This window comes from Ixodes scapularis, unplaced genomic scaffold (assembly GCF_016920785.2).
Source record: "Ixodes scapularis isolate PalLabHiFi unplaced genomic scaffold, ASM1692078v2 PGA_scaffold13__105_contigs__length_92229423, whole genome shotgun sequence".
Taxonomy (NCBI): domain Eukaryota; kingdom Metazoa; phylum Arthropoda; class Arachnida; order Ixodida; family Ixodidae; genus Ixodes; species Ixodes scapularis.
The window spans coordinates 62,123,608-62,147,255 of NW_024609839.1; the positions used below are offsets into that span (position 1 = coordinate 62,123,608).

The 23,648-nt window shown below is 47.1% G+C and overlaps 2 protein-coding genes across 9 annotated transcripts in view; both read right to left on the reverse strand.

Annotated features, from left to right (window-relative positions):
* LOC8035592 (ribonucleoside-diphosphate reductase large subunit) overlaps nt 1-8,676 on the reverse strand; it is a 27,262-nt gene extending 18,586 nt beyond the window's left edge. Inside the window, exons 1-7 of one of the 5 annotated variants that reach the window (XM_029987122.4) lie at nt 8,589-8,676; nt 8,000-8,111; nt 5,184-5,272; nt 4,032-4,209; nt 3,416-3,516; nt 2,510-2,569; nt 1,641-1,680 (exon numbers count right to left, since the gene is read on the reverse strand). In XM_029987122.4, the coding sequence (XP_029842982.2) occupies nt 1,641-1,680; nt 2,510-2,569; nt 3,416-3,516; nt 4,032-4,209; nt 5,184-5,272; nt 8,000-8,018 (487 nt within the window). In that variant the 5' untranslated portion in view covers nt 8,019-8,111; nt 8,589-8,676. The other 4 variants (XM_040498976.2, XM_042289925.1, XM_029987124.4 and 1 more) reach the window with 4 other exon arrangements.
* Nucleotides 8,677-13,582: 4,906 nt separating this feature from the next.
* The window catches only part of LOC8035590 (microtubule-associated protein futsch), a 70,386-nt gene continuing 60,320 nt past the window's right edge, over nt 13,583-23,648 (reverse strand). For all 4 annotated transcript variants that reach the window (XM_029987119.3, XM_040223809.2, XM_040223808.3 and 1 more), the window contains 6 exons: nt 23,248-23,353; nt 18,872-19,044; nt 17,055-17,174; nt 16,694-16,791; nt 16,093-16,226; nt 13,583-15,419 (listed from right to left, as the gene is read on the reverse strand). In XM_029987119.3, the coding sequence (XP_029842979.3) occupies nt 14,965-15,419; nt 16,093-16,226; nt 16,694-16,791; nt 17,055-17,174; nt 18,872-19,044; nt 23,248-23,353 (1,086 nt within the window). In that variant the 3' untranslated portion in view covers nt 13,583-14,964. The remainder of the gene's footprint in view (nt 15,420-16,092; nt 16,227-16,693; nt 16,792-17,054; nt 17,175-18,871; nt 19,045-23,247; nt 23,354-23,648) is intronic.

Sequence of the window (23,648 nt, forward strand, 5' to 3'; positions counted from 1 at the left end):
TTCAGTTGTGCACACTCATGATGAGGGAACACAAAATGGCGCCAACGATTATGTAGCTCTGGCCCACTTCTAATCCGGATATTTGGGCCAGAAGTTTGTCTGCTTCTTCTGCAGGGGTTCTGGTGACGTCAGAACGCCGCACTCCGATTGAAGGACAGTGAGTTGACCTCAAAGCAAGCTGCCTTGAGGTCTACCCACTATCCTTCAATCAGAGCTCAGCATTCTGACGTCACAACCTCTGCAGAAGAAGCAGATGAACTTGCACTCCGCATAAGTTTTGCTTCCTAGGCTCTAACTTCAATCAGTGACGGAATCGAAAGATGTTACAACAAGCCCAGCTAAACATTTTGATGTTACAATCGAATGACAATATGGATCTTCTCTTTCCCTGGAGCATAGCGCTTTTTAATATAGTCCCCCCCGGGCCAAAAGTTTGATGGCGCGAGGTCCGGGCTGTAAGGTGATAGAGGCGAAACATCTTGGAGCAGCAGATCCTTCAGCATGGCGTGGCGTTGTTCTCGTCAACGGCCGCCCTCAGTCATCCACGATGGCATGCGGAGAGTAGTGCATTGAGAGTCAAAGTGCATCGCCGCCGGCGAGGCCTATACCGAAAAGTTTTCTGCTCCTGGGAAAGAGGAGATTCCAAACTTTCATTCGAATGCAACATCTTTCAATTCTTAAAAACAAAATAAAAACAACACGCCGAAGGCACTTAAGACTGCTTGTGTGTAGGAATGCGAAAGAATTATAGTCCCACAGCTGAAATGTTTTTGAATCATGTTTCTACACATAGCAAAGTTGTTTCTGCCGGTATTGCATTCAGTGTTTGTGTGTATTCAGTGCACATGGTGCTCCGACGGTGACATTTCGCTCCACTGCGCAGGCGCGGCCCCCCCGCCGTCTCCGCACATGCTTGATGACATTTTTAAGGCCATCTTTCGCCAGACGCCTTTTTGCGTAATGGGACATATAAGGCTTTCACCTTAAACATAAAACATACACAGACGACCACTGTTTGAAACAGTAACGTTTAATGCTAGTGACCAAAATTCACCCTCAACTTAGAAGGAACAGACGTCACCATGACACAGCACTTCACCCTCCTCCCCCACCCCTTTCCTTCAGTTTCCCATTTCCACTCTCTTTTCCTGCCCCCTTATATGCGTAAAAGTTTTGAGTAGAGCGTGAATTTTTGTCACCAGAATTAAACGTTGTTGCTATATGAAAAAGTGTGGTTGTCCGTGTATGTCTTATTTTTATTCTTTTGTTTTCAAGTATTCATTATAACAATGCACTCAAATTGCCTAGTATCTTTCAATTCCATCACAAAATAAAAAAACTTACTGCTTAGGAGGCAAAACTCGTTAATCACCCCTAGTATTTTCCAATTTGTTTGCGTGCCATCCTCTCACCGTGGACTTTAACTAATTCTCACCAGGGTACGAGCGACTCTTTCTCATAGACAGTGCATAGATTTACCCCGCAAATACTGCAAAACCTTCAGTATCGCCTTATGGAGATTGAAAGTCCTCCAGGGATACCCGACATGGAGCATTACAGAACGATTCTGTAATGTTTCATTATATTACAAGATATCACAAGCAGCACTGTAGAATAGGACAAAGTTGAGAATGCTTTACCTTTCCCGTTTATCTTGAGCAGGTAGGAGCGCTCTAATGTCTGAAATAGAAAAAAAAGACGACTACGTTAGCAACAGCACCATTCCAGGAATCGATGACGACATACATAGCTCTTTGCTCCTCCAAGGCACAAGCAGCATTGTTAAAGGGCAAATCCAATCAAAAACAAAACCAAAATAAATGACTGGTATCTCTCTAGTGACATAAAATAGGATCACAGCCGAAATATTATGTCAAAGTGAAGCCGCATACTCCACTAAAACCGATTTTAAAGATGCGACCAGGTGATCTTTAGCGGGCTGCAAGCGGGAAAGCTTTCAGTCAAGGAACACTGGCGCAGCACCCTTGCGATGTCACGTCGCAGTGGGGCTGTGGTTGATTAGATGTACCGTGCACCGCAGCACCCATGTAACATCACGTTGCTGCCGTACGGCTGATATTCAGTGCAGGCACGTAGGGCACTTATGACAATGTTGTGTGAGGGGGAGGGGGGAGAGGAGGCCCCAGCAAAAAGAAAGATTTCGGGGGGGGGGGGGGGGGGGGGGGGCACCCCCCTGGCTACGTGCCTGATTCAGTGTTGCCATCCCTCTAGCAGGTTTCGGTTTTGCCGTAGATGCTCGAAACTAAACTTTGAGCCGTGATATTTAAAACTACACACAATATATAAAAGAAAATTAATTATACCTTGTAATTCAGGGACACTGTTTCTGCTACAGTCATAAACCCAAATTCAAAAATATTGACTGAAATATTGCAAAATATTGGATGCAGTGAGCAGAGAGGGATTTCGTTGTTCCAAAGTAGCTAGCAGTTCTTTAAAACTCAATAGTCCTTAAATCTTACACCCTGCTTCAATATCTAGCTCTTACCTTAAACCCAAAAAAGTTGTAGTTGAAGTCACGGTCGTAGATGATGGCCGAATTGAAGGCCTAAACAAGGGTGGAAAAAAATGACACGGGGTCAGCTGTTTTATATTTCAGCCTCATTTACAAACAAAGCAACCATAATCTTAACATTAAAATATCCTATTTAAATAAATAAAAGAGAGGTCGTGGGCCACCGAAGGCACACACGCGATATTAAAGATAGAAAAGAAACATATCCATTTTAGAGCGCAGCTCTTAGGCGCCCGTTTCCAGCTTGAGCGGCGTCGGCGTCGCCGTCAGCGTAACCGCAAGGTCATCATGTGATCCCCCCAGGTCACGTGACCTGCCTGACGCCACACGAACCCCCCCCCCCCCCCCCAAATTACGCGACCTCAAGGAGTCACCTATCCCTCAGTACGCCATCCTCTCCTCAAGAGCTGTGCTCTAATCCGGCGTTACAGGTAATTGTAAACGGCTTTCATTTTCTTTGTGGCTTCTAAAAGCTGCAAATACGTTGCACAGCCACGTGACTTTTGCTAACTCTCTCTTCCTCTATATTTCCTCTCCCTCCCCAGTTCAGCTTCGGCTTTGAGCAGTTGCATTTTCTACTTTATTATAAATATACATGACGCTGTAGCAAAATATTGATTAAGTAGTCTTCCGACACCATAATAAATCACATGGCAAAAGATAAAAATATCTTGGGGGATGTTAGTGCCCCTTAAAGAGGTAGTTCACTGTAGTACCACAGAAAACTATCCCTATACAAAGGTCGGCTAAAAATCCTTCTCATTACTGGCACACACCATGTTTAGAATTTTTCGAGAAATATTAAACACCTGTCAATAAGCCGTCGGTGAACAGAAAAGCTCTTTCAAGAGGCACTACTTTAGTTTTGGACGCTCTTACCTCTGCATTCTCCATGACAATCTTGTATGTCTCGTCACTGATCATGGGCGTACGTAGCCTGGTTTTTTCGTTCACCATGTTGTACAGGTCTTCCACCACCTCTGCAAAAAAAATGTCACCACTACAAATTACGACGCCGGACAAGCGTAGAAACCTCACAGGTAGGATTCCCTCGGCAAGGGGTAACCAAAATACGGCTCGTCAGCCTCCACTTAATTATTCGTTAGTTCATATTCGGACGACACTTGGCATTCGGTGTGAGAACACCCCAAAACATAATTTGCTTTTTCGAACGAAGCGCTAGGGTACGTGACGAGACACCCTCACCGAGAAAAATGGTGCGAATGCACAAACAAACAAAGTCAAACCAAAGCCAGGAGACCAGCACGGTAAAAATGTGACATCAGACTCCAGGAGTTGCACGGGCCGTTTCTCTCAGCAACTACGTGTTCACATATTATTTTAAGTGTTTCAACGGTCATAAGAGATGCGTCTTGGAGTGCTCATTACTTCTCGAACAGACAGAGTTTCACAAAGGCCCAGAAATAATAAACCACAGGCTGCAACCTTTTTTTTTTTTTTTTTTCTTTCTTTGAGTTTGTTATGCTGAACTTACCACTGAACACTTTCTTGGTCTCCTTGTGGAGGTTGGAGATGGCAATGCGCGCTGCCAGAATGGCATAGTCGGGGTGTTTCGTCGTCATTGTCGCAGCAGTTTCAGCTGCCAAGTTGTCCAGTTCAACGGTGGTCACGCCGGGGTAGAGGCCATTTATCACCTTCTGGGTGATCAAGCACTGCAGACAAACCCTCAAGTAAATACTTTCTTTTCTCTACACATAAAACAGACAAAGGTAGTTCTTTTTCAGTCCGTTTAACAAAATCGAGCGGCCAACTACAGCATCTTTAATGCAGTTTTTTTGTTAGTTTTTTTAACCTCAAAAGTTAAGTAGCTATGCATCACTAAACGCTCAGTCCCCACCTATATTCCGTCTCACTAAAACCCTGCAGTACAGTCAAAGCAACAGGAACGAGAGTGTATCCCGACCTGGTCAAAGGAGGGAAAGGTGGAAGGGGGGAATCCCAACCTTTCTCCCATTTCTCCTTTCCCTCCTCTTGAACAGGTTGGCATATGCCCCCCCCCCCCCCCCCCCCGTAGCTTTGGCTGTACTGCACGGTTCTAGGGAGACGGGGTATAAAACGTGGAGCCAGAGGTTTAGACAAGATGCAAAATTTTCAGAACAAACAGTCATTTTACTCCGAAGTTACCATGATTTTCTTGAACTTTTCATTGGGGAAAAGAGGACCTATTCTCGGTGGCTTGTGCCATTCAGTCCCATGCATTCGTGGGCCTCGTCAGCCACCATTTTATCAATAAAAAGAAAATGTCCAAAAATCTCTTATAACTTTTGAAGTAATGGGGTTCGTTCTGAAACTCTGGCATCTGGTTCAAACCAATAGTGCCACAATTGGGCAGAAACTGAGAATTTAAAAAAGGAACTCGGCCAATTTTTTTTTATATTCTTCGATTTGGCTGGAAGTTGGCAGACCACATTGGTAACCCTTTCTATACCGATAGCCGGAATATTTTATAAAAATAAAATGTTTTCGTAAACCTCCGTCACCTCATCAAAATAGCATGCGAATCCACCTATGTCTTAACTTTATGACGTGCACAATGCTCCCCGTGGAAGCCGTCCCGAGTCGCCTATCTCTTTTACATTCAGCTGTCTCAGGCCTGGCAAGGCGTGACCAACCGAGTGAAACCTACTGGATCGACAAAGTCCATGTTGAGTCCGTAGCAGAGTTTCTGGATCCTGGAGGTGATCTTGTCGAAATGAACCGTCTCGCGGCGACCACCTGAAACGACGTAGAAAATTCAAAGGCGAACCGGAAGAGCACTCGGGGGCCATGAAACTTCCTACTATGCCCTCCTTTAATGTTTTAAAAGATTAGAAAAGGTTGACAACAAAGTTTTCGCAATAAAAACAAAACTAAGGAGCAAGAATTTGAGATTTGCCAAATCCACACACTAAAAGTTCTCGTGGCCAGGCGAAAGCCTAACAGACCGAGTTCCAGCGAGCTCTCGGGCTCGCTGGAACACGTGAGAAACACGTGAGAAAAAAATTCTGTTACATTCTCTAGCCATATCCTTTCCACAACAAATATTTACGGTAAATATGAATACCCCCTTGTTGCGTCCTTAGCCTGGACACACATCCCAAAACAAACAACTGTTCCAGGGGGTTCTACACTGCACTTCTAGATGGCAGAGCTGCTGTCTTCCTCGACCTCTGTTGCATCGCACTTGTCCGCAAAAGAAGGTTCACATAATCGAGAATGCACGTGGCGCTTCGTGGCCACCAATGCGAAACTTATATGTCCTTTGTTCCTTCAGACATGGCATACCGGCTGATAAAGGAGCGATGAACTGAAAGCTCAACAGGAAACTCTCTGTGTTAGGCTTACGCCTGGCCACAAGAACTCTGGAGGGCCCTTGCCAGTCCCCCAGCAGAGGGGGCCGCATTGTGTTAAGGCCTAACCAGACAGGAATCGTGAGGTGACACGACTCAGACACAAGTCGTATGGCGGTCCGCTTTCGTCCTTTTGTTTGCCGAGGAGGGAGTTCCCTTTGTCAAATTTCGCCCGTGTCCTCCACGGGGGCCTTGAGCATGCTCAACACGTGGGTCCGGACGGCCACTCACAAGCTCGGTCTGCTGCCGGCCAATCGCTCAAGGCCTCTGCTTCTCTTTAGGTCCCAAAAACGGGAAAGGGAAGGGAGGTGTTCGAAATCTTGCCCAAATAGATCCGAGCTACTCCAGCGGGTCGTGTCGCGTGATAACACAGATAAAGCAACGCTGAACGCGGGTAGGTTTTCGAACGCAAAGGTCCAAAACCCTTACTCTGGAGTAACTCTGGAGCCTGACAGAACAGATGGACAGGTGGCGTGTGACGTCAGATCTGACGAGCACCAAGATCACCGAAAAGCAAAGGAAGCGAGGAGGAAAATCGCAATTTTGGCTCTGTGATGTTCAAACAGACATCGGACCCCCGGACGCTTCAACTTTTACAATGAGTTGTGTCGCCTCACTATTTTTGTTTGGACAGGCCTTTAGCCTTCGGGCCGGCCACAAGGTTTGTCGAGTTGCCGGGCCAGGGCTGCGCCAGCAGACTACGGAAAATGTCATTCGGTCGTCTTGTATGTGTCTTTTCAGCGATCAGGCAAAAAGGTAATTGCGACTCCTAGTAAAGTGCAGTAGCACGGCGTGTTCCGCGTACCAGAGCCTTTGAAGCATGCTTTTAAAGGAGCGATGCGACAATATATTAACTTCGAAAGGATTTGCAGTTTTAAATTTTTACATAGTTTATTTTACCAAAAGGAACTGAGAAACCGCCTCATTCTCTTGAAATATTGCGATTCTGTTGCATAATAGGAAAGAAAAGAACGGGAATATTTCGCGATTCGCAGCCGCGTGATGGCAGCCACAGGAACTAAGGCATGATGCGCAATGGAAAAAATGTAATAGGTTGGATGAATGCTATTATGTGTTCAATCTTATGCCATATTTGATAAATATTATTGTTTTAACATGAGTAAATATGTCAAAACCCCATGTCATCTACAAAGTTTAACTATATTCAGTTTTAGTGGTGCCATCTGTCCAAGGTGAAAGAAACTATTCCTCCCTTGAGCCTCACCTCGTTGTGCCACTACGCAAGTCAAAGTCCCTTATAAAAAGGCAAGCTCTTTACTCTCCCCCCCCCCCTCCCCCTCTCCACATCGCTCAGAGTCTCAAAATAACCTTGAAGGTCGCCATGGGAGTCGCAAGAGGCCGTGCGTGCTGAAGGATCTGAAAGAGATACCAACCGCTATCTATCCCCATTGCGCGTCTCTGCGCACGGGACTCGGAAGATGGTGCAAGAGTTGAGGGTGATTTGGAGAAAACGTCAATTGTCTTACTTTTTTTTTTTTTTTCTAAAAATTTAACGCGTGAAGGCAATCTTTTATCTTTTTTTTTTTTTTCGGCCTTTTAGTCTATATGTGACAGGGAACAATTACCACAATTATTCGACCCAAGTCCCAACCTTGCTGCACGGCCCCTTTAAAAGCATTAAAAGCGAGCCCAGGTTTTGAAAGCATGCTTCACAGGCGCTCCGCTAGTACGGTACCAGGAACACGGTAACGGCTGCTCACCTGAAATCACCATCTTCATCACGCCCCCGTCAACTGACTGGAGGGAGTTATGACCGGAAAGAGTTAAGTATTAAGCGAAGTATAATCCAATCCGAGGAAACCGACTGCCGTAAATGCGCACCGATATTTGCCGTTGGGGGCTTTGGAGCAGCACGCGCGAAAAGTAACACAATCGTGGCAGTGGTTTTAAAGACCTAAACTACAACTCCATCATATTTGGATACGTTATGAAAGTAGAAACTTAAAAATGGAGGAATTTTAAAGTTGCGAAGCTAGAATAGCGCTATGAAATTACTGAGGTTTAGGCACGAGCTGTGTCGATGGATGTGTCGGCCGGAGAGGCGGGCAGCAGCGGGAGGTCGGCGACGGTCTGGCAGTGCTCGGCCACTCACCACGCTTGTGGACGAACATGATTCAAGCTCCGCGGCTCAACGTCTTCCTGTCTGGACTTGCAGCTCGACGCACAAAGGAGTGCCCAGGTGGATTTTCCGCGAATCTACGATTCTGTGGCGCGCGGGAAGAAAAGGGCGCCAAAATCAGTGTTGCCAAATTCTGAAGGCTGAAAAGCTATGCAAAAGTAGCTAAACGCTAAATTATCAAGAAAAGTGCTGAAAGTAGCCAATTACGTCTGTGAAAGAGTAAAAGAAGTCGAGAGAAAGATTTGGGAAAAATAATGCAGGGAAAATCAGCTTTAAACCGGACGACCATCTTGGGTCACGAAAAATCGACCTTTTGGAGCGTTGCGGAGGCTGGGCGGCAGCGTGCTGAAGAGACGTTTTCTGCTCGTTCTTCGTCATTCACCGAAGATATTTTTTTCAAAACATTGTGCAAACGGTGAGAATTGCCTTTGAGAGTATACTAACATTTTTACAAAAGCGCAAAGAGGAGATTCGAATACTGGTGAAAATTATCGAGGGAGGAGTGACACAACTAACTGACACAGGTAAGAACAGGAGGGACAGAGGAAAATTGTGACTCTACCGCGTGGCACCGGCCCAGAGCCTCCACCCCGTCTCCCAGTGGGCTTGGTGTCGGAATAAGGTTGACTCAGTTTGACTACAGCGTAGCTTATTTAATGGCACTATATCACCCAAGAAAATTGCCGACCCCCTCGCCAGGGGGAAGATGCAGAGGGTGATGTTTTTAGTTTTTTTTCCCGATCTTCCAAAGGTCATGTGGTGATATCCCACACCACCTGGCTATAGTTATGAAATTTCAGAGGCCTGGAAGCAGATAGACTCTCATTTCGCAAAAAATCAAAAAAATGACGCTCCCGCTGCACCACAAATTATGGGAGTTCTCTGTACGGCCCTCCCGTCACCCTTCCTCCCACTACCATGTGACATACACGAGCAGTGGCAGGATACCAAGGCAACAACGCTGGAGCAGCCGAGTCGGGCGGGCGCACGGAAATGGGGGAGAGGGTATTGCGTTGGCTAGCTTGCAAGGCTGCCCCTTTCTCATCCCTCTCCTTTGTACTGGCTCCATCGTCTGATAGGTGCGGATTCGGTACCACTGCAAGACGTAAAAATCTGTCAAGTTCTGTCCAACAGCACAACGCAGCGAAGAGTACGTCGACCCGGGTGCCACTGGTACCACAGGCAGAACAGATATGGTACGCCATCAACGACGTACGACATTCCGGCGGATGGCCGGGGTGGTGGATGGCTGCGACTGCTGGTGGTAGCTGCTGAGACTCAGTCGCAGCATCTACCGCCAGCAGAGACGCAGTGAGAAAGCGTGTGATCTGTACCGAGGGTTCCCAAAATCCCCTGCAGTCGTGGCGCTATACGTATTGCAGGCACGGACCAGAAAGCGTGGCCCTGGAAACTACTTTGTTTGCAAAAACACTCTTGCCAGAAAGCGCAATTTGTGACAGACGCTTGCACGATTCCTCATGATGCTGCACTAAGCAAGAATAATTTGTGTCTCTAGGATACATGGCTTGCACTGAGCGCAAACCTCCTGCAGCGTGCATTTTGCACCACCGGACTCTATTTTTTCAGCAAGAACAAATCGAAATGACCACAAGCATATAGTGCTACGACGTCATGTGCAAACCATTTTAAAGGGGCGATGCAATGATTTTTGTGCTTTGCACAAATACCGCTTAGAATGGATCCCTGACCTGATGACCTGTGAAAAACCAGTTTGTTTTTTACCACATGCAATCGAAGTCGCAGAAAAAAAAATGAAAGAAAAATGAGCAGCGTTCACCCACTCAACTCGCAGCCAGAACAAGCGGCCACATGATTTGGAGGCAATTATATGCCGCCAATGTTGATCATAGCCACGTGCTGGGGTTGGCAAGTACAAGACATGGTTCCAGACATTGTTATGGTTCGGCTATTGTCATCACTGCAGCGATTGGACACAGGCCACTACCGATATGCTTCTCGAGCTATCGATTATCACGAGCCCAGATCAAGTGCCCACACAATGCTCGGGTCCAACCTATGAGCTGCATTGAAATACCCTCCCTGGGCAGTACTACGACCACCCAGCTAAGTCATAAAGTTTTGCAAAGGAAAGATTGAGTGAAAACACTCGCTTTTGTCCTTCAAGTTACACTGCAAGATAGGAGTTTCTTGGCCAGTGGCGTTGCATGCGAGTAAACACTAGCCAAGGATTTTTCCTTACGCTTTTTTCCAAGGAAGATGTTCGAATTGTAAAGTTGTGCAGTATTTATAGCAGTCTCTCGACAATATATCTACGTGAAATGTTAGAGTGCACAACTGATAAAGCAAAGAGTTGTAAAGTAATAATATAACACAATATCTATTTGGCTCTGGAGAGCCGCGGCACCGCGGAAAGGCAACAGCCCATACCATGGAGGCCCGCAGTGCCGCGTCTAATGAACATGATAATGCGATGAGTATATACATGCAAGATGACAAGATAGATTGCTGTTATTGCGGAAGATGGTAGTGCGATTTGCAGATGTCGAGATTTTGTTGAGGCAGGTCAGTAGCGAGCCCAGGGGATCTGGCACGCCGTTCGATTGGTGTATGTAGCACAAAAGAGCCCTAGGAGCATGGTGGTGCTGTTGCTCACTGGGGTCAGAGCGTCAGGCTCCAAGGAGGTAGCCCAGTCAAAGTAGAATGTTGTCGCCTCTGAGGTACCAAGGACTCGGATTGAGGCACCGTCGTCGCCCGGTACGACATCCTCTCAACGTCATCATAGATGATGTCAGGGCCCAAAACGAGTGCCGTAAAACCGAATATAACATTAGCAACCCCTGCAGCCCGATGTCTCACACTGCCAAACATCCAACAAGAAAACGTTTCCGCAAACTTAATAGCTGGTGTAAATTCGAGTATCGTCCTCCCGTGTCGGTCTCAAGCGGTTATGTGAACTTCATAAAGTCAAATTTATTGATGATAATAAAAATATATTTCATTACTGACCAGTAGCATAGTAACAGGGGGAGGGTAGCAGGCGTCCCACTCACGTGAAGAGGGTGCAACCTCACTCCCCCCCCTGCTTTACTGGTTGCTTATCTCAGGGAGTGAAGGGGGGCTACGAAAGAGACAAGGGCCCCGGGTGCCAGAAGGCCTAGCTACGCCACTGTTACCGACTGAATATTTGACAACATAAATAAAGGGCGATCACATCAGAAGTAAATGCGCCCCCAAATTATCTGGAAGATGCTCTGCAAATCGTTTTTGGCGCCTTTATTCTCAATAGGCCCGTTACAAGTGATTTGGGAGAGCCTTAAACAAATTTCTGGATTTGAGGCTACGGCAGAACTATGACGATTATGCACGCAAACCATCAAAAAGTATTAAAATAAAAAACCTAAAAAAAAAAAAAAATTTTTTTTTTAATGTCTGTTAATGTTTTTAATGTCAGAAAATATTAAAATAAAAAACCTCTAAAAAAAAAAATTTTTTTTTTTTTTTAATGTGTCTTTTAATGCCAGTTTCTCCTGCATAAGAAAATATTCACTTGCATAAGCACTATTTTAGGCCTGATTCAATCAGAGTATGAAGGTGCTTAAAGATTTTGAGTGAATAATTTCAATCACTCCTTCCTGCACGATTCGTTGCCTGCATCAGTGCCGAGTGTAAACAAAGCATTGCGATTGCCGCTTAGTGGTTCTATAAAATGTAGACTGAAAAAACTTGTCCTAAAACTTTCGAGAAATTTCTGAAAATTGTATTGCTTATGGCTCCAGTTGTGACATCATATATATATATATATAAATTATGAAACATATTTCGTAAATAGCAGCTCACGATATATATGGCGACAAGGTGCCCATTTCACGATTTTCACTGCAACTCCTTAGTTCAAAGGTACAACGATTTAACTAATACTGAAACACAAAGTTGTAGCAATCACGGGTATTTTAGGCGACTTACCACACTTTGCTACATTTTGATTCAGATAAAATGTATAGTCGTATAAACAAGACATTTTGTATGTTAATGTAGACTTGCTTTTACTGTTGTGTCAAAATTAAATAACGCATTTTCATATTTTTGGTACCTGAAAATAAAAGTGGATTGTACGAACGATAGAAAAAACTAATCGTATCACGGCATCTATACTGCTAACTGATAGAACGCAAAAAATATATTCTTAATTTAGCAGTTCAAACCGGTTCGGACCATTACTTTTCGCTCCCCAGGACTGAACCAAAATCCATGAACCCGAACCAAACCAATAAAAATTTCAGTTTGACATTCTGCCCACTATCCTTGCCATCCGAGCCAATCAAACTCTGCGTCCTTAACTCCCCACAATCCCCTGCAAACAATGCAGACCACTGCATTGTTTGCAGGCAGGGGTTTGCAGGTTTGCATTGTCTGCAATGCAATGTACAGTACACTGAATGTGTGACCAATGTTGTCTATGAGATTCCATTAAGATGTGGAAAAGTTTATATTGGACAAGCCGGGCGCTGTTTTAACGATAGGGCACGCGAGCATAATCTTTCTGTGCAGAACAACGCGGGGGGACACCTGGCAGACCACTGCAGGCGATGCGCTGACTGTAAGCCTCTTTTGGCTGAAACAAAATTTTTAAAGAAATCAAAAGATAAGACAGAGAGAGATTATAGAGGCGTTTTATATCAAAAAGAAAGATGACAAATGCGTTAGCGCGCCTTCTCTCTTTTTGCTTCAGAAAGAAGTAATGTTTCTAGATAGTTGCTTGTGAGAGCGGTGATTGGTTGCAGTGTGGGTTTGGCATACGATCTCGTGTATAAAAGTGACAGTGTTGTTTCTAATAAAATCAGTTGTGAGTTAGCGCCCGTCCTGTCGTCTTCGTGTCTTTATTGTCCTTGTTGTGTTGCGCTTTTTAACCTTTTAAATGCAGACAAGCTTGCACTCCGCATATCTAGTTATCTCTCTAGTTTTTCTCGAATTCCCTCGTCAGTTCTTAAAATTCCCTGCAATTGCGTTAAAATTCCCCTTTCCATTTTCACCAAAATTGAGACAGAAAATTCCTTGAAAAGGGGAAAATTCCCTGCATTGAACGTCACTGAATTGCGATGGCTGCATTTGACAGGGGACCCAACGCGGGGGACCGTATATTACTAATAGCAACTATATTGAAGGTTTTATGGAAGCGATATCACAGAGGTTAAAATACCGTAGTTACTATCTTTAAAGTATTGTTAAAAAAAACAAAAAAACCTTTACGTGTTTTCTATTAAAGGTCAAAACGCTCGCATCATTTTAAAGCATCATGGGCAAATTTAGGGACTACGGTAGGCAATACTGAATACGAAGCAGACCAAAACCTGGCGAGGCCAGGCGGTCCTAGTGCAATTCAGAGGAATGGGATAAAGTACACAAGGTTGAAGTTGCTTACAGATAAATCCAATTGCATTGTCATGTGCACGGATTCGAAGACAGCAGCTTTGGGTTCGGCGTGTCTCCAAGCACAGCGAGATTGGTAATTTCTTGTTTTTCTTCAACCGCTTCCGAAAGCTTTAAACTCTCCTTTCGAGAACAAGAAGGCCCATGGCAACATCAATATTTTAATTTTCAATTAAAAGACAACTATCCTCAAGTACACTTGCAACACAATCAAGAGTAATACAGAACACAATAAATCACATTCAATTAAAACGCAACCATCTTCATGTATACACATACAAAACCCTTGTGAGTAGCTAAAACAAAAAAAGAAAATCGCACAAAAATCATTCAAACTGGGGCATGCTTACAATACTGGGTGCACCATTATTCATGTGGGAAGCTGCGCATGCCGCTACGTTTTAGCTGCAGAGGAGACGCCTCAAGTCGCGTCCACATAAAACCTCGTCGCCTGTCAACTGTTAAGCTCAGGACTTTCTTTAAAAATATGAAAAAGTGGAGGAAAAAGCAGCCTTGAAAGGAAACAGCTTTACACTTTGCAGAGAGGCACCTGCCACCATCCACATTAAACTGGCACCCCCACTTAAACACCCAAGCCTTGATAGTCACTATCACAGCTCACTTTTCCCTTACTATAATTTGAAGTTAAAATTAACTATAATAAGTGATAAAAGCTCAATTGCTCATAAACTCTAAATCTTCAAAAGACAAAAAAAAAAAGACAAAAACTTCCACAACAGGCTACAAGTTGAAAGTTTGGTGCCAGTTTGGATCCAAACACATGCCAAAAAAAAGTGAAAATCACTGTCACCCAACTCTAACGTAGAATTGAGAAAAAATAATTTATAGACAGAAAGAAAAAAACAAACAAAAAAACACAATGTTAAACAAAAATTCGAGTAAAGAAAGCTAAAAACGTAACCTTCGGCTCTGACCACAGCCTGGTCCCGCAAAGTCTCTCACAACATACCAAAAAAAAAGGAACAAAAGCGAAATGTTGGCGGACCATCTAGCAGCACGAAAAAAGTCTCGTAGACCAAGCCGGATGCGAAACGCAGAACTTACACCCAGCAAGATTCAGTCTGACTAGTAGCTTGCGGTGATGTCCATCACAGCTCGGAGACCAAAAAGCAAACCGGTTGGCATTCGCAGGCTGCCTTGTAGACGACGTAGCAGACAACAAAGTTTAGCAGACTACTCATTACAAACAATGTCGGTGTGCGGACGTTGCAGATGACAATCTGTAGCAGACGACATCCCGCTGCAGACGACGTCTTGTTGCAGACGCCGCCGCCGACGTTGCCTAGCACGCGGCAAAACTTTTCAGACGCCGCTCGGCTCGCTGCACTACTCGCCGACGACGGAGTGGGCTCCGGAAAGGCTCGGACTTAAGTACACGCACCAGTGACTTCTTAAAAAAAAAATCAGCGCCGCGTTGAAGCAGATGTTGCCGTCTCGTCTTCGGGAGCCATGGCTTCTCCGGCAGAACGTCGCGGCAACGGCGTCGACGGAGTGCCCAGGAGGCTGTGTCAGGACGAACCCATCGCTTCCGGGCTGTGGAGGCTCTCGGCGCCGTTCTGAAGGTCGGGGTCTTCCTTCACCCATGTCAGCCTCAGCAAGTCGTCCTGGGAACACTTCGGACCGCTGTAGCAGCAGCTGCCGCCGTCATCGTCTGCCGCCTCTTCATCCACTGAGTCGTCCGTCCGATTGCAGCATGCTCCAAAGAGTTGGATCTGGATGTCTTCTGGAGGCGAAGACTCTGACATGCTCCGGCGGATCTTGCGCTTGTCCGGAAACTCGTCGGTGAGGGTCGCCTGGCTGCGTGGAAGTGTCTGCGAGTGCAGGTGGACGTGCGGCGTCGACGTGGAAATACGACCGGCACTGGGCCGGGAACGGTCCGCGTGCCAGGACTGGGACATGGAGGTCGGGTCAGTCACCGAGAACCGCTTCTGCGGGCTGTTGCGGGACCGTGGCTGGTTACCCTCTGATGTCGATTCGGGGCACATGCACAGAAAATACAACAAGGGAAGAAGCGACCTTAGAAAGAAAAGTTTTATCGGAACACTGACACCACTTGACAGTCTGGTGCAGGTTAAGGAAAGCAGGACAAGTCCCGCCCACAAAGCTCTCTGTTCGCTGTGATTAGTGGTTTCCTGCTCTCCAGTGTTCGTTCTGCTAAAGTGGAATGATGAAGGGCATCACCAAAGGAACTCGTTCTGCTTTTCCCAACTCTAGAAGTGGATACACTTCAGGACTGAATAGACCACATCAGCTTGGTATAGTACTAAGTTAGAAATGAACCAACCTTCCAAATTACTTACTGGAAGATGTCAATTCTGTACGGATCAAACAGGAAGTGGAATTCCATGATACTGTACATCTAACACTACATGGTTTGGGTAAGCGACGTTTTTCTCCTTACTGTTTGTCGGCAACCTGTCAAATAGGAAATCGATCCAGGTCGTTAGTATTTCCTTTGGACCAACCCTTAACAACCGGTAAGGCAGACGGCACCATTGCATAGATCAATTTGTCCCTGCTAATGCCGCTAAGGCAACGTCTCTATTGGTAGCTTTGAAATCACGAGGTCCAAGAAAGCGTGCATGCAGGCAACCGTCCCGGTGATTTCCCGAAATACTGATCAAGACGTTAGTTACCGCGAACGTAGGAGACATTTGCGGATTCTCGCAACTTGTAGCTGAGCTCCTCGTTGCGCATGTCCAGCCGGGAGAGCTTGCGGTTCTGCTTCTCAGACGTCTCGCGCAGCTTCGCGTTTTCCACGGACAGTTGGCTGAAGAGACAAAAAAACAATTCCACACACGCCTTGGTCAGTTCACTAGTTGGAGACAACCCACCACACTTTTTTTAAAACCAATGCAGTTCTGGCCTTACAGTGATTGTAAAAAAAAAACTGCGTCCCACAAATTAAATACACCACGTGCCTTAGACATTCTAAGATTCAGAAAATATACCGGCTTTCGCATTGCCACCGCATGTGAACACAAGCAAGCGAGCGAAAGGAGAAAGAGCAAGTCCGAACGCCAGACTCTCAAACAACAGTTTCGATGCCGACAAAATAAGCAAAAGGCGAGATTTTGAGTTGCAAACATTCGTTCAAGTTGGTATCGGTCCCACTACATTCCGTCCCAACACAAAAAAACCTCGGCACAGATAAACGTGTCCGTCTAAAACGTCGGCAGAACCGAATTGCCGGACAGCGGCAACCGCGCGGGCGACGAGGTGAGTAGACAATCTCACCTCTGCAGCTTCACTTTCTCGTTGAGCAGTTCTTGCAGGTCTTCGATCCGGGCCTCCATCTTCTCCATCTTGACTCTGCACCGCTCCAGCTCTTCCCCCTGCGGCAGACGCCGAAGCGCAAGAGCTTAGCGTTCCGACGCTCCCGGAGCGGGCGTCGCTCCGGCACGTTGTTGCCTGGAACGAGTCTCTGACTCTCGCATTTAGTGTCCAGTTTCGTCGGCACACCAAAAGCGGTCTCAAAGTGGCAACGAGTGACGCTTCAAAAGCCGGACTGTTATGCTGCCGAGATCAAGTTATTAGGACGCTGTACACGAACCAGTCGGAATCTCGTCCCGGGCATTGTAACCCCGGGGGCACCCACCTTCCTCTCCATCTCCAACTTGCAGTGCTGGAGTGACTGGATCTTGTCCGAGCGCATCTCGAGCACCACGTTGAGGCTCTCCACCTCCTTCTCGAGGTCCTTGTTCTTCTTAGACAGCCACTGCGAAAGAGATGCGACCGGGTCGGCGTCGTCAAACCAATTGCAAAACTTTTTCCTCCTCTTCGCCAAGGAGAGCTTCGAAGTAATCTCAGTTTGTTGCGTACGCGGTAAAATCCCATACGAATGCCCTTTCCCGAGAGATTGCCCAACCTGTTTTCATTAGCTGCCTCATGGAGCGAGCTGACGACATCAGTTTGAAATGCGAAAATGGCGCCTAGTTTCCCTGATCCCAAATGAGCGAAGTAAAGCTGATGAATTTTGCCTTCGGTTCCATTGGCTGGCACGCATCAAAGGGGCTTCCATTGGCCGCTGCGCTTGTCAGTTTCCACGACCGCTCATCCCATGGCGCCGAGTGTCCATCAGCGCGCCGTTAACGCGTGCCCAGGAGAGCACGCGTGCTGACCGGCGATGAAAAGTATGCAGCAGACGAAAAAGGGAGCAGACGAGCGGCTTGCATGCTTTCGCATTCACAACTCGTAAGACATGCTTAGGTGTATCTCAAGTTTTTTTCCGGCTAAATATGCATGGGCTAAAAATTTTAAAACTCTGCTTGCCCCGATTCTTGTCGGACGTCCGAAGGGAATTGTATCAACCCCGTCATAAAATCTAAAGTTTCATGTCTCTGCGATCCGCGCGCGCATCATCTGTTCCTGCGGTACGAGGGTTTGTGGTGGGTTGCCGCACATTTATCGCACTGTGAAATGCGAATCTGCCGCATCCATCATCTGCGGTACCAGCTCCTGCAATTGAGAATTTGCGGCTAGTTCCTGCGTGCTGAGCACACGGTGGAAGGTGAATTTTCTATGTCCGCAATCTGCACTATCAGTTCCGGTGTCATCTGGTTCGTAGCAGATGTCACTGCGAGTTCATCGCTCACTTATTTTTCTCCGCGCATCCCCAGAGGTCGCCCACCCAATATTTCTCACCATTAGCTCTTCTTTTTGGGTGGGCATTTGTGCGAGAATTTACCATAGGATGTCATCGATCCGGGCCCCCTCCTAAATCGGCCGGCAAAATCGGCGCCTGCACGTAGCAGTCTCAAATTTTCGTCGAAGACGTGTGTCAGCGGTAGATTTCACTTTACAAAATTGTATGACTTTTATCATTTTTCGGACCATGGCTTGCAGACTATACATGTTTAAAAGTTGAAATTTTACGCGGTACGGACACTCTAGAGGTGCGAACTATGCAAGGACTTATTTTTCTAAATCGTTCACTATGACAAGACATGGCAGATTTTGTGAATGACAAATTATGTTCATGATGATTTATGTAAGACAAGCGCCTCTGCAATCTAATAAAGCAAGCATTTGTCAAGGTGTGCTTTGTACGAGAATTTTGTGCGTGCAGGCTACGATCAAGTGCAGGTGATCTAAGGAAACCTACTTTTAACCCAAATTCGCCCCCGCAGACTACACATTGGGTGAGGACAACAGTTCAGAAAATACGGTAGCTCCCTTTTGATGAAAAACGAGACCGACACCCCTCACACAATCAATGGCAGATGCAGATGACAGAGCCAACCAGCAAGCAGACAACGCAATCGGCAGAAAGCAGACGACATGGCCGTCTGCTCGCTGTGCTTGTCGGAAAAGGGCGCCACGCGCTTGACCTTTGGTTAACTCGGCCGTCTGTGTCGGATTGGCTGCTCAAAACGTCGAGGGTGCACAGCCGCGCGAGGCGGACCTTGATATTACCTGAATCTTGGTGTCCGTGTCCTGGAGCACAGATTCCTGGAACTCCTTGGCCTGGTTCTGGAGCGTCTTGTACTGCTGCAGCAGCTCGGCATGCTTGGAGTCCAGCTCCGCCTGACGCACTGCATGGTCCTGGTTGATCGACTCCAGCTCGATCGTGTACTCCTCGTTGATCGCTGCAAATCAAACGAAATCAAATTTATTTTGACATTCATTTAGACAAGATGTCGAGGCTAAAGCAAAAAAAGTCGCCAAAAATACGGCTCGACTGGGTCTGCACACTTATGGCTTTCCTTAATATCTTGTTCACAACTTTTAGGCCAGAAAATTGCAGCCTTGCATCTACTAGTGTCGGTTGTTAATGAATTGAGTGTGGGCCATATGTGGTCCACAGTGAGGACCGTTTGTAGAAACCGTCCATTTAGATTAGTGTGGAAAAGCTCGAGCGGGGAAGCTCAAGTGAAGCAGCTCGAAAGGCAAACTCTCGCATTGTGAAGCCATTTGGCAAAGGTGCTCGTGGCGGGAGCCTCCATCGAACTTCCCGCTTTCTACGAGCGAGGCACGCGCAACGTGGCGCCTGCAGTGGGGTCCGTGATAGAGCGGGGACATGGGAAATAAAACTTCCTTTTTGGTTTGCCGTGACACGGAGTCTGTCGTATTTCTCTCTGGTGCCACTGAGCACCGGGACAGTGCGTCAGAGTGAGATGCCGCCGTTTCTGAAGCTTCGGGCGTTGCCTTGTGGTTGCAGACCGCACAGAGTCGTGGCTCGGGCAAGCGCCGCCGCCAGACTTGCCCTCGGGCCGCCCGAACCCCCCCAACTTTTGGGAACGCATTCGGAGTGCCAGCATCAATCGTGGGGTTTGTCCATTCCCGTCATACAATCGTACTGGTCTTGCAGAACGAGGAAGCCCAAGTACGAACGCTTCTCTGCCTCATGGGTCGCCAGGCTAGGCAAATTTTTGACACCTTCGGGTTAGTCAGGAACGTAGTATACGGGGAGCAGGAGCTCACTGAAACAGTGGACCAATATGTAACAGTGCTCTACAACATGGCGGACCGATGCGACTACGGAAGCCCGAGTGACCACCCTATTTGTGATCACTTCGTTCTTGGGCCGTGAGTCTCCCTCAGAAGCTCTTCAGTTAGACGCTGCGCTCACCAACTTCAACGCTTGCGAAGCCTCGACAAACGCAGACTTGGACGCAGCGGCGCGTGGTAAAGGCTCATCATCTAAGCCTCGCAGCAATCTATCGTCTTCAAATGCGAAGCGTGAGTCTCCCTCAGAAGCTCTTCAGTTAGACGCTGCGCTCACCAACTTCAACGCTTGCGAAGCCTCGACAAACGCAGACTTGGACGCAGCGGCGCGTGGTAAAGGCTCATCATCTAAGCCTCGCAGCAATCTATCGTCTTCAAATGCGAAGCGATCCTCACAAGCAAAACAACCGAGCTCCACGTGCAGTTACTGTGGGGTATTGCGTCACGCTCATTCAAAGTGCCCGGCGCGAGCCGGAAAGTGCTCTCGATGCAAGAGCAAGGGTCATTACGCACGTGTCTGCAAGAAGATGCCTGGAGGAACTAAATGCATTTCTTTACATAAATGGAATCCAACACCAACGGCTTTTTTTCGGTGCCGTCAGAGTTTGGTAGACGGCAAGGCGCCGAGTTTACAATGAAAACCGAACGTTTCACTGACTGCGAAGGTCAACGCTGGTGCGGAGGTCTCGGCAGTCTCAGATACATTTTCAGGAATATCGTCCTCTGGGCTGCGCTCAGCAGAAGAGGTCCTTATGGCGCCCGGTGGACATGCCCTGAAGGTGTTGGGGAGGTCAGATGTTATCATGACATAGAAGGACAAGCCCACAAGATAGGAGGTTTCTGTTGTACGACAACTTCGCTTCGCCCTTCTGGGATTGCCTGCCATAAAGGACTTGGGACTCGTCAAGTTTCTCTGGAGTACCGAAAGCCTTGAAGAGCGCTTCGCTCGACTCTTAACGGCCTTGGGACACTTCCAGGAGCGGTTTGCTAATCTCGCGGCCGCGGCCACAGCTGCGGCCAAGAGGGATTTTTACGTCACGTGACCAGCCTTATAGGGACAAAAAGTACTAAGTGTCCCCTGCCTCATGGCTGAGAAATTCGTGCCGCTTCGAGTGCAAACGTTTGATTTCTTGCTACGACACTCTTGCTACGACTCTTTTCAATAAGAGGAGACGCCTATTTAGTACTAATACACACTGCAGTTGTGTCTATTAAGAAAAAAAAAAAAAAAAACTTCCACAAAATAGGCAAAAAAAAAAAAAAAAATCATCAAAGAAGTTTCTGGTGCGCTTTGAACCCGAAACTTAGACGTCGCGACGACAAGTCCTGGCGCTCTTACCTCTAGACTACAGCAAAATCGAGTGTTCAGCACTGGTGCGGTTATATAAATATACTGGCACCGTTCATATCTTGCGTGATTGTTTCTTCATTTTGGCTTATATTTACCTTCTCTGGCCGTAACTTTACCTGCCGCTCCTAAAGTATAAAGGGGCGGTTAATTGGACTCCGGTTGAAAGCGTCTGCAGTCATTTTCTGCGAGCGAAATCAGACTTTTGTATTCGAAGCGACACGGATTTCTCTGCCATTAGACAGGGATGCTAGGTACTTCCTTGTCCCCGTGGGGCTGGTCTTGTGACATAAAAATCCCTCTTGGCTGCAGCCGCGGCCGTAAGATGAGCAAACCGCCCCAGGAGTGCACCATCCGTCTAGACGCAGCGGCACTGCATTACTTGCCAAGCGTCACACGTCGCATGCCCGCTCCTTTGAGGGACGCAGTCGTTCAGGAGCTCAGAAAGATGGATCTGGGGGTCATTCGTCCAGTTGGAGGTCCGACTGCCTGGTGTGCGAGAAAATCATGCCTATCCTGAAACCTTTCGGAAACGTGAGGATCTGCATAGACTTCACTTGCCTCCACCTCACCGTCCTACGAGAGCACCACGTCCTTCCAACTGTGGAAGACACGCTTGGCTAGTTTTGGGCGGTGGCAGTGTTTCCGAAGTTGGATGCCAATTCCGGGCTCCATCAAATCAGTTTCTCTCGCCCATGCCAAGAGTTGACCATGTTGCTCAACCTAATTGGCCGTTCTTGCTTAGCACAACTACCTTTTGGGATAACATCAGCTCCGGAATACTTCCAAAAATGCATGTCGGAGATCTAGAGTGGGCTGGCCGCGGTTCTGAACCTCATGGATGATGAACCTGTCTTCGGCAAGGACCATGCTGAGCACGATGCAAGCCTGCACCAGACTCGTGAGCACCCAGAACAGGCTGAAGTCACCCTCAACAAAGCCCAGTGTGTTTTTAGCATAGGAGAAGTTACCTTCCTCGGATGTATTATATCTTGCCATGGCGTTCGACCGGACCCTACAAAGGTTAAGGCCCTCGGAGATCTCCCAGCTCTGGAAAACACTGCCGTAGTCCGTCGGATCCTTGGAATGGCACACCATCTGGCAGGGTTTTTTCTGAACTTGGTACAAATTATAGCGCCGCTCAGAGATCTGCTTCGGAAACGTCGGAGTGGACATGGGGTCCCCGCTCTGCAAAGTGTCGGGGATCTACCGTGCTCAGAGCGTTGCACGGCTCACTAGAATCCGTCGCATTGCAGAATATCCTCAGCGGATGAGTCTTCACACGGATCAGGAGTAGTCTTGCTTCAGGTCCAACCCGACAGGAGGGAAAGAGCTGTGGCCTTCACATCACAGTCCCTTACCCCGACTGAAACCCGATACGCTCGGGTTTAAAGGGAAGTATTGACTTTGACCTGGGGAACAGAGCAGGTTCAAGACTTTTTGTACACAGGAGCAGTCCATTTAAGGATGCAAGGATGACGAGGGAGGAAGTTAGTCTTGGTGCATGTGCTTAGAGACAAAGTGGTTTGGGCTGAATCTCCAGGTTCCCCCAAAACTTGTTTCCGAGCAGAAATTTGCATCGGCATGCTGGCAGTCTCTTTTACGTCGTGCTGTTGCTCAGAGAAGGCCCCATTGATGCAACAATACAAAGAGACCACATACCAGTCGAGCCGACAGAGCAGGAGTAAAGGGGAATCAGTGGCCGTTAACGCACTGCAGCTCTGAGCCCATGGAGCGAACGCTCGTGCTGCAGAACCCAATGATCCTGGCTTAAATCTCTGCCCCTGCCTGCTTCGATCTGGATGAACGTCGTGCCAGTGTGTGTTCGTGTAATCACTACTGCGTGATGCACGTTAGAGACCCCGAGTCAGCAGCCGTATTGCACTGACCAAGTTTCTCGTCAACAGCGGAGAGACGCTGACGCCCCAACGGGGCTAACTGACTTCCTACTGTCTAAAAATGCACAATTATATTTAGACACTAAGGCGACCTTTACCATCTATCTTCTCACGGTGCCTCTGCTTGAGTGAGTCCATGGTTTCCAGGTGACTTTTGCGATCCCCTTCGATGATGTCGGTGTACAGGGACTTCAGTTCCTCAATCTGCAGAAAAAAATAATAATAATAATAATTTTATTGTTTATGCTTGTACGAGTTGGGTTCAGTGTTATTTACCTCGAAAGGTAGTGTGTAGTAGAATATATAATGTGAAAGTGGGACATGGTAATATATCACAAACTATAGAGACTAAAATGTGCAGAGTTGAATTACCCCAGACATGCAGACAAAGCCCCATTTACGCTAGCTTTAAACAATATTGTTACGAGGTCTGCGAAATATCGCTCGGTTCACTCAGTTCACCATGATGTGTACTTAAAAAGCAAATTTCACTAAACAA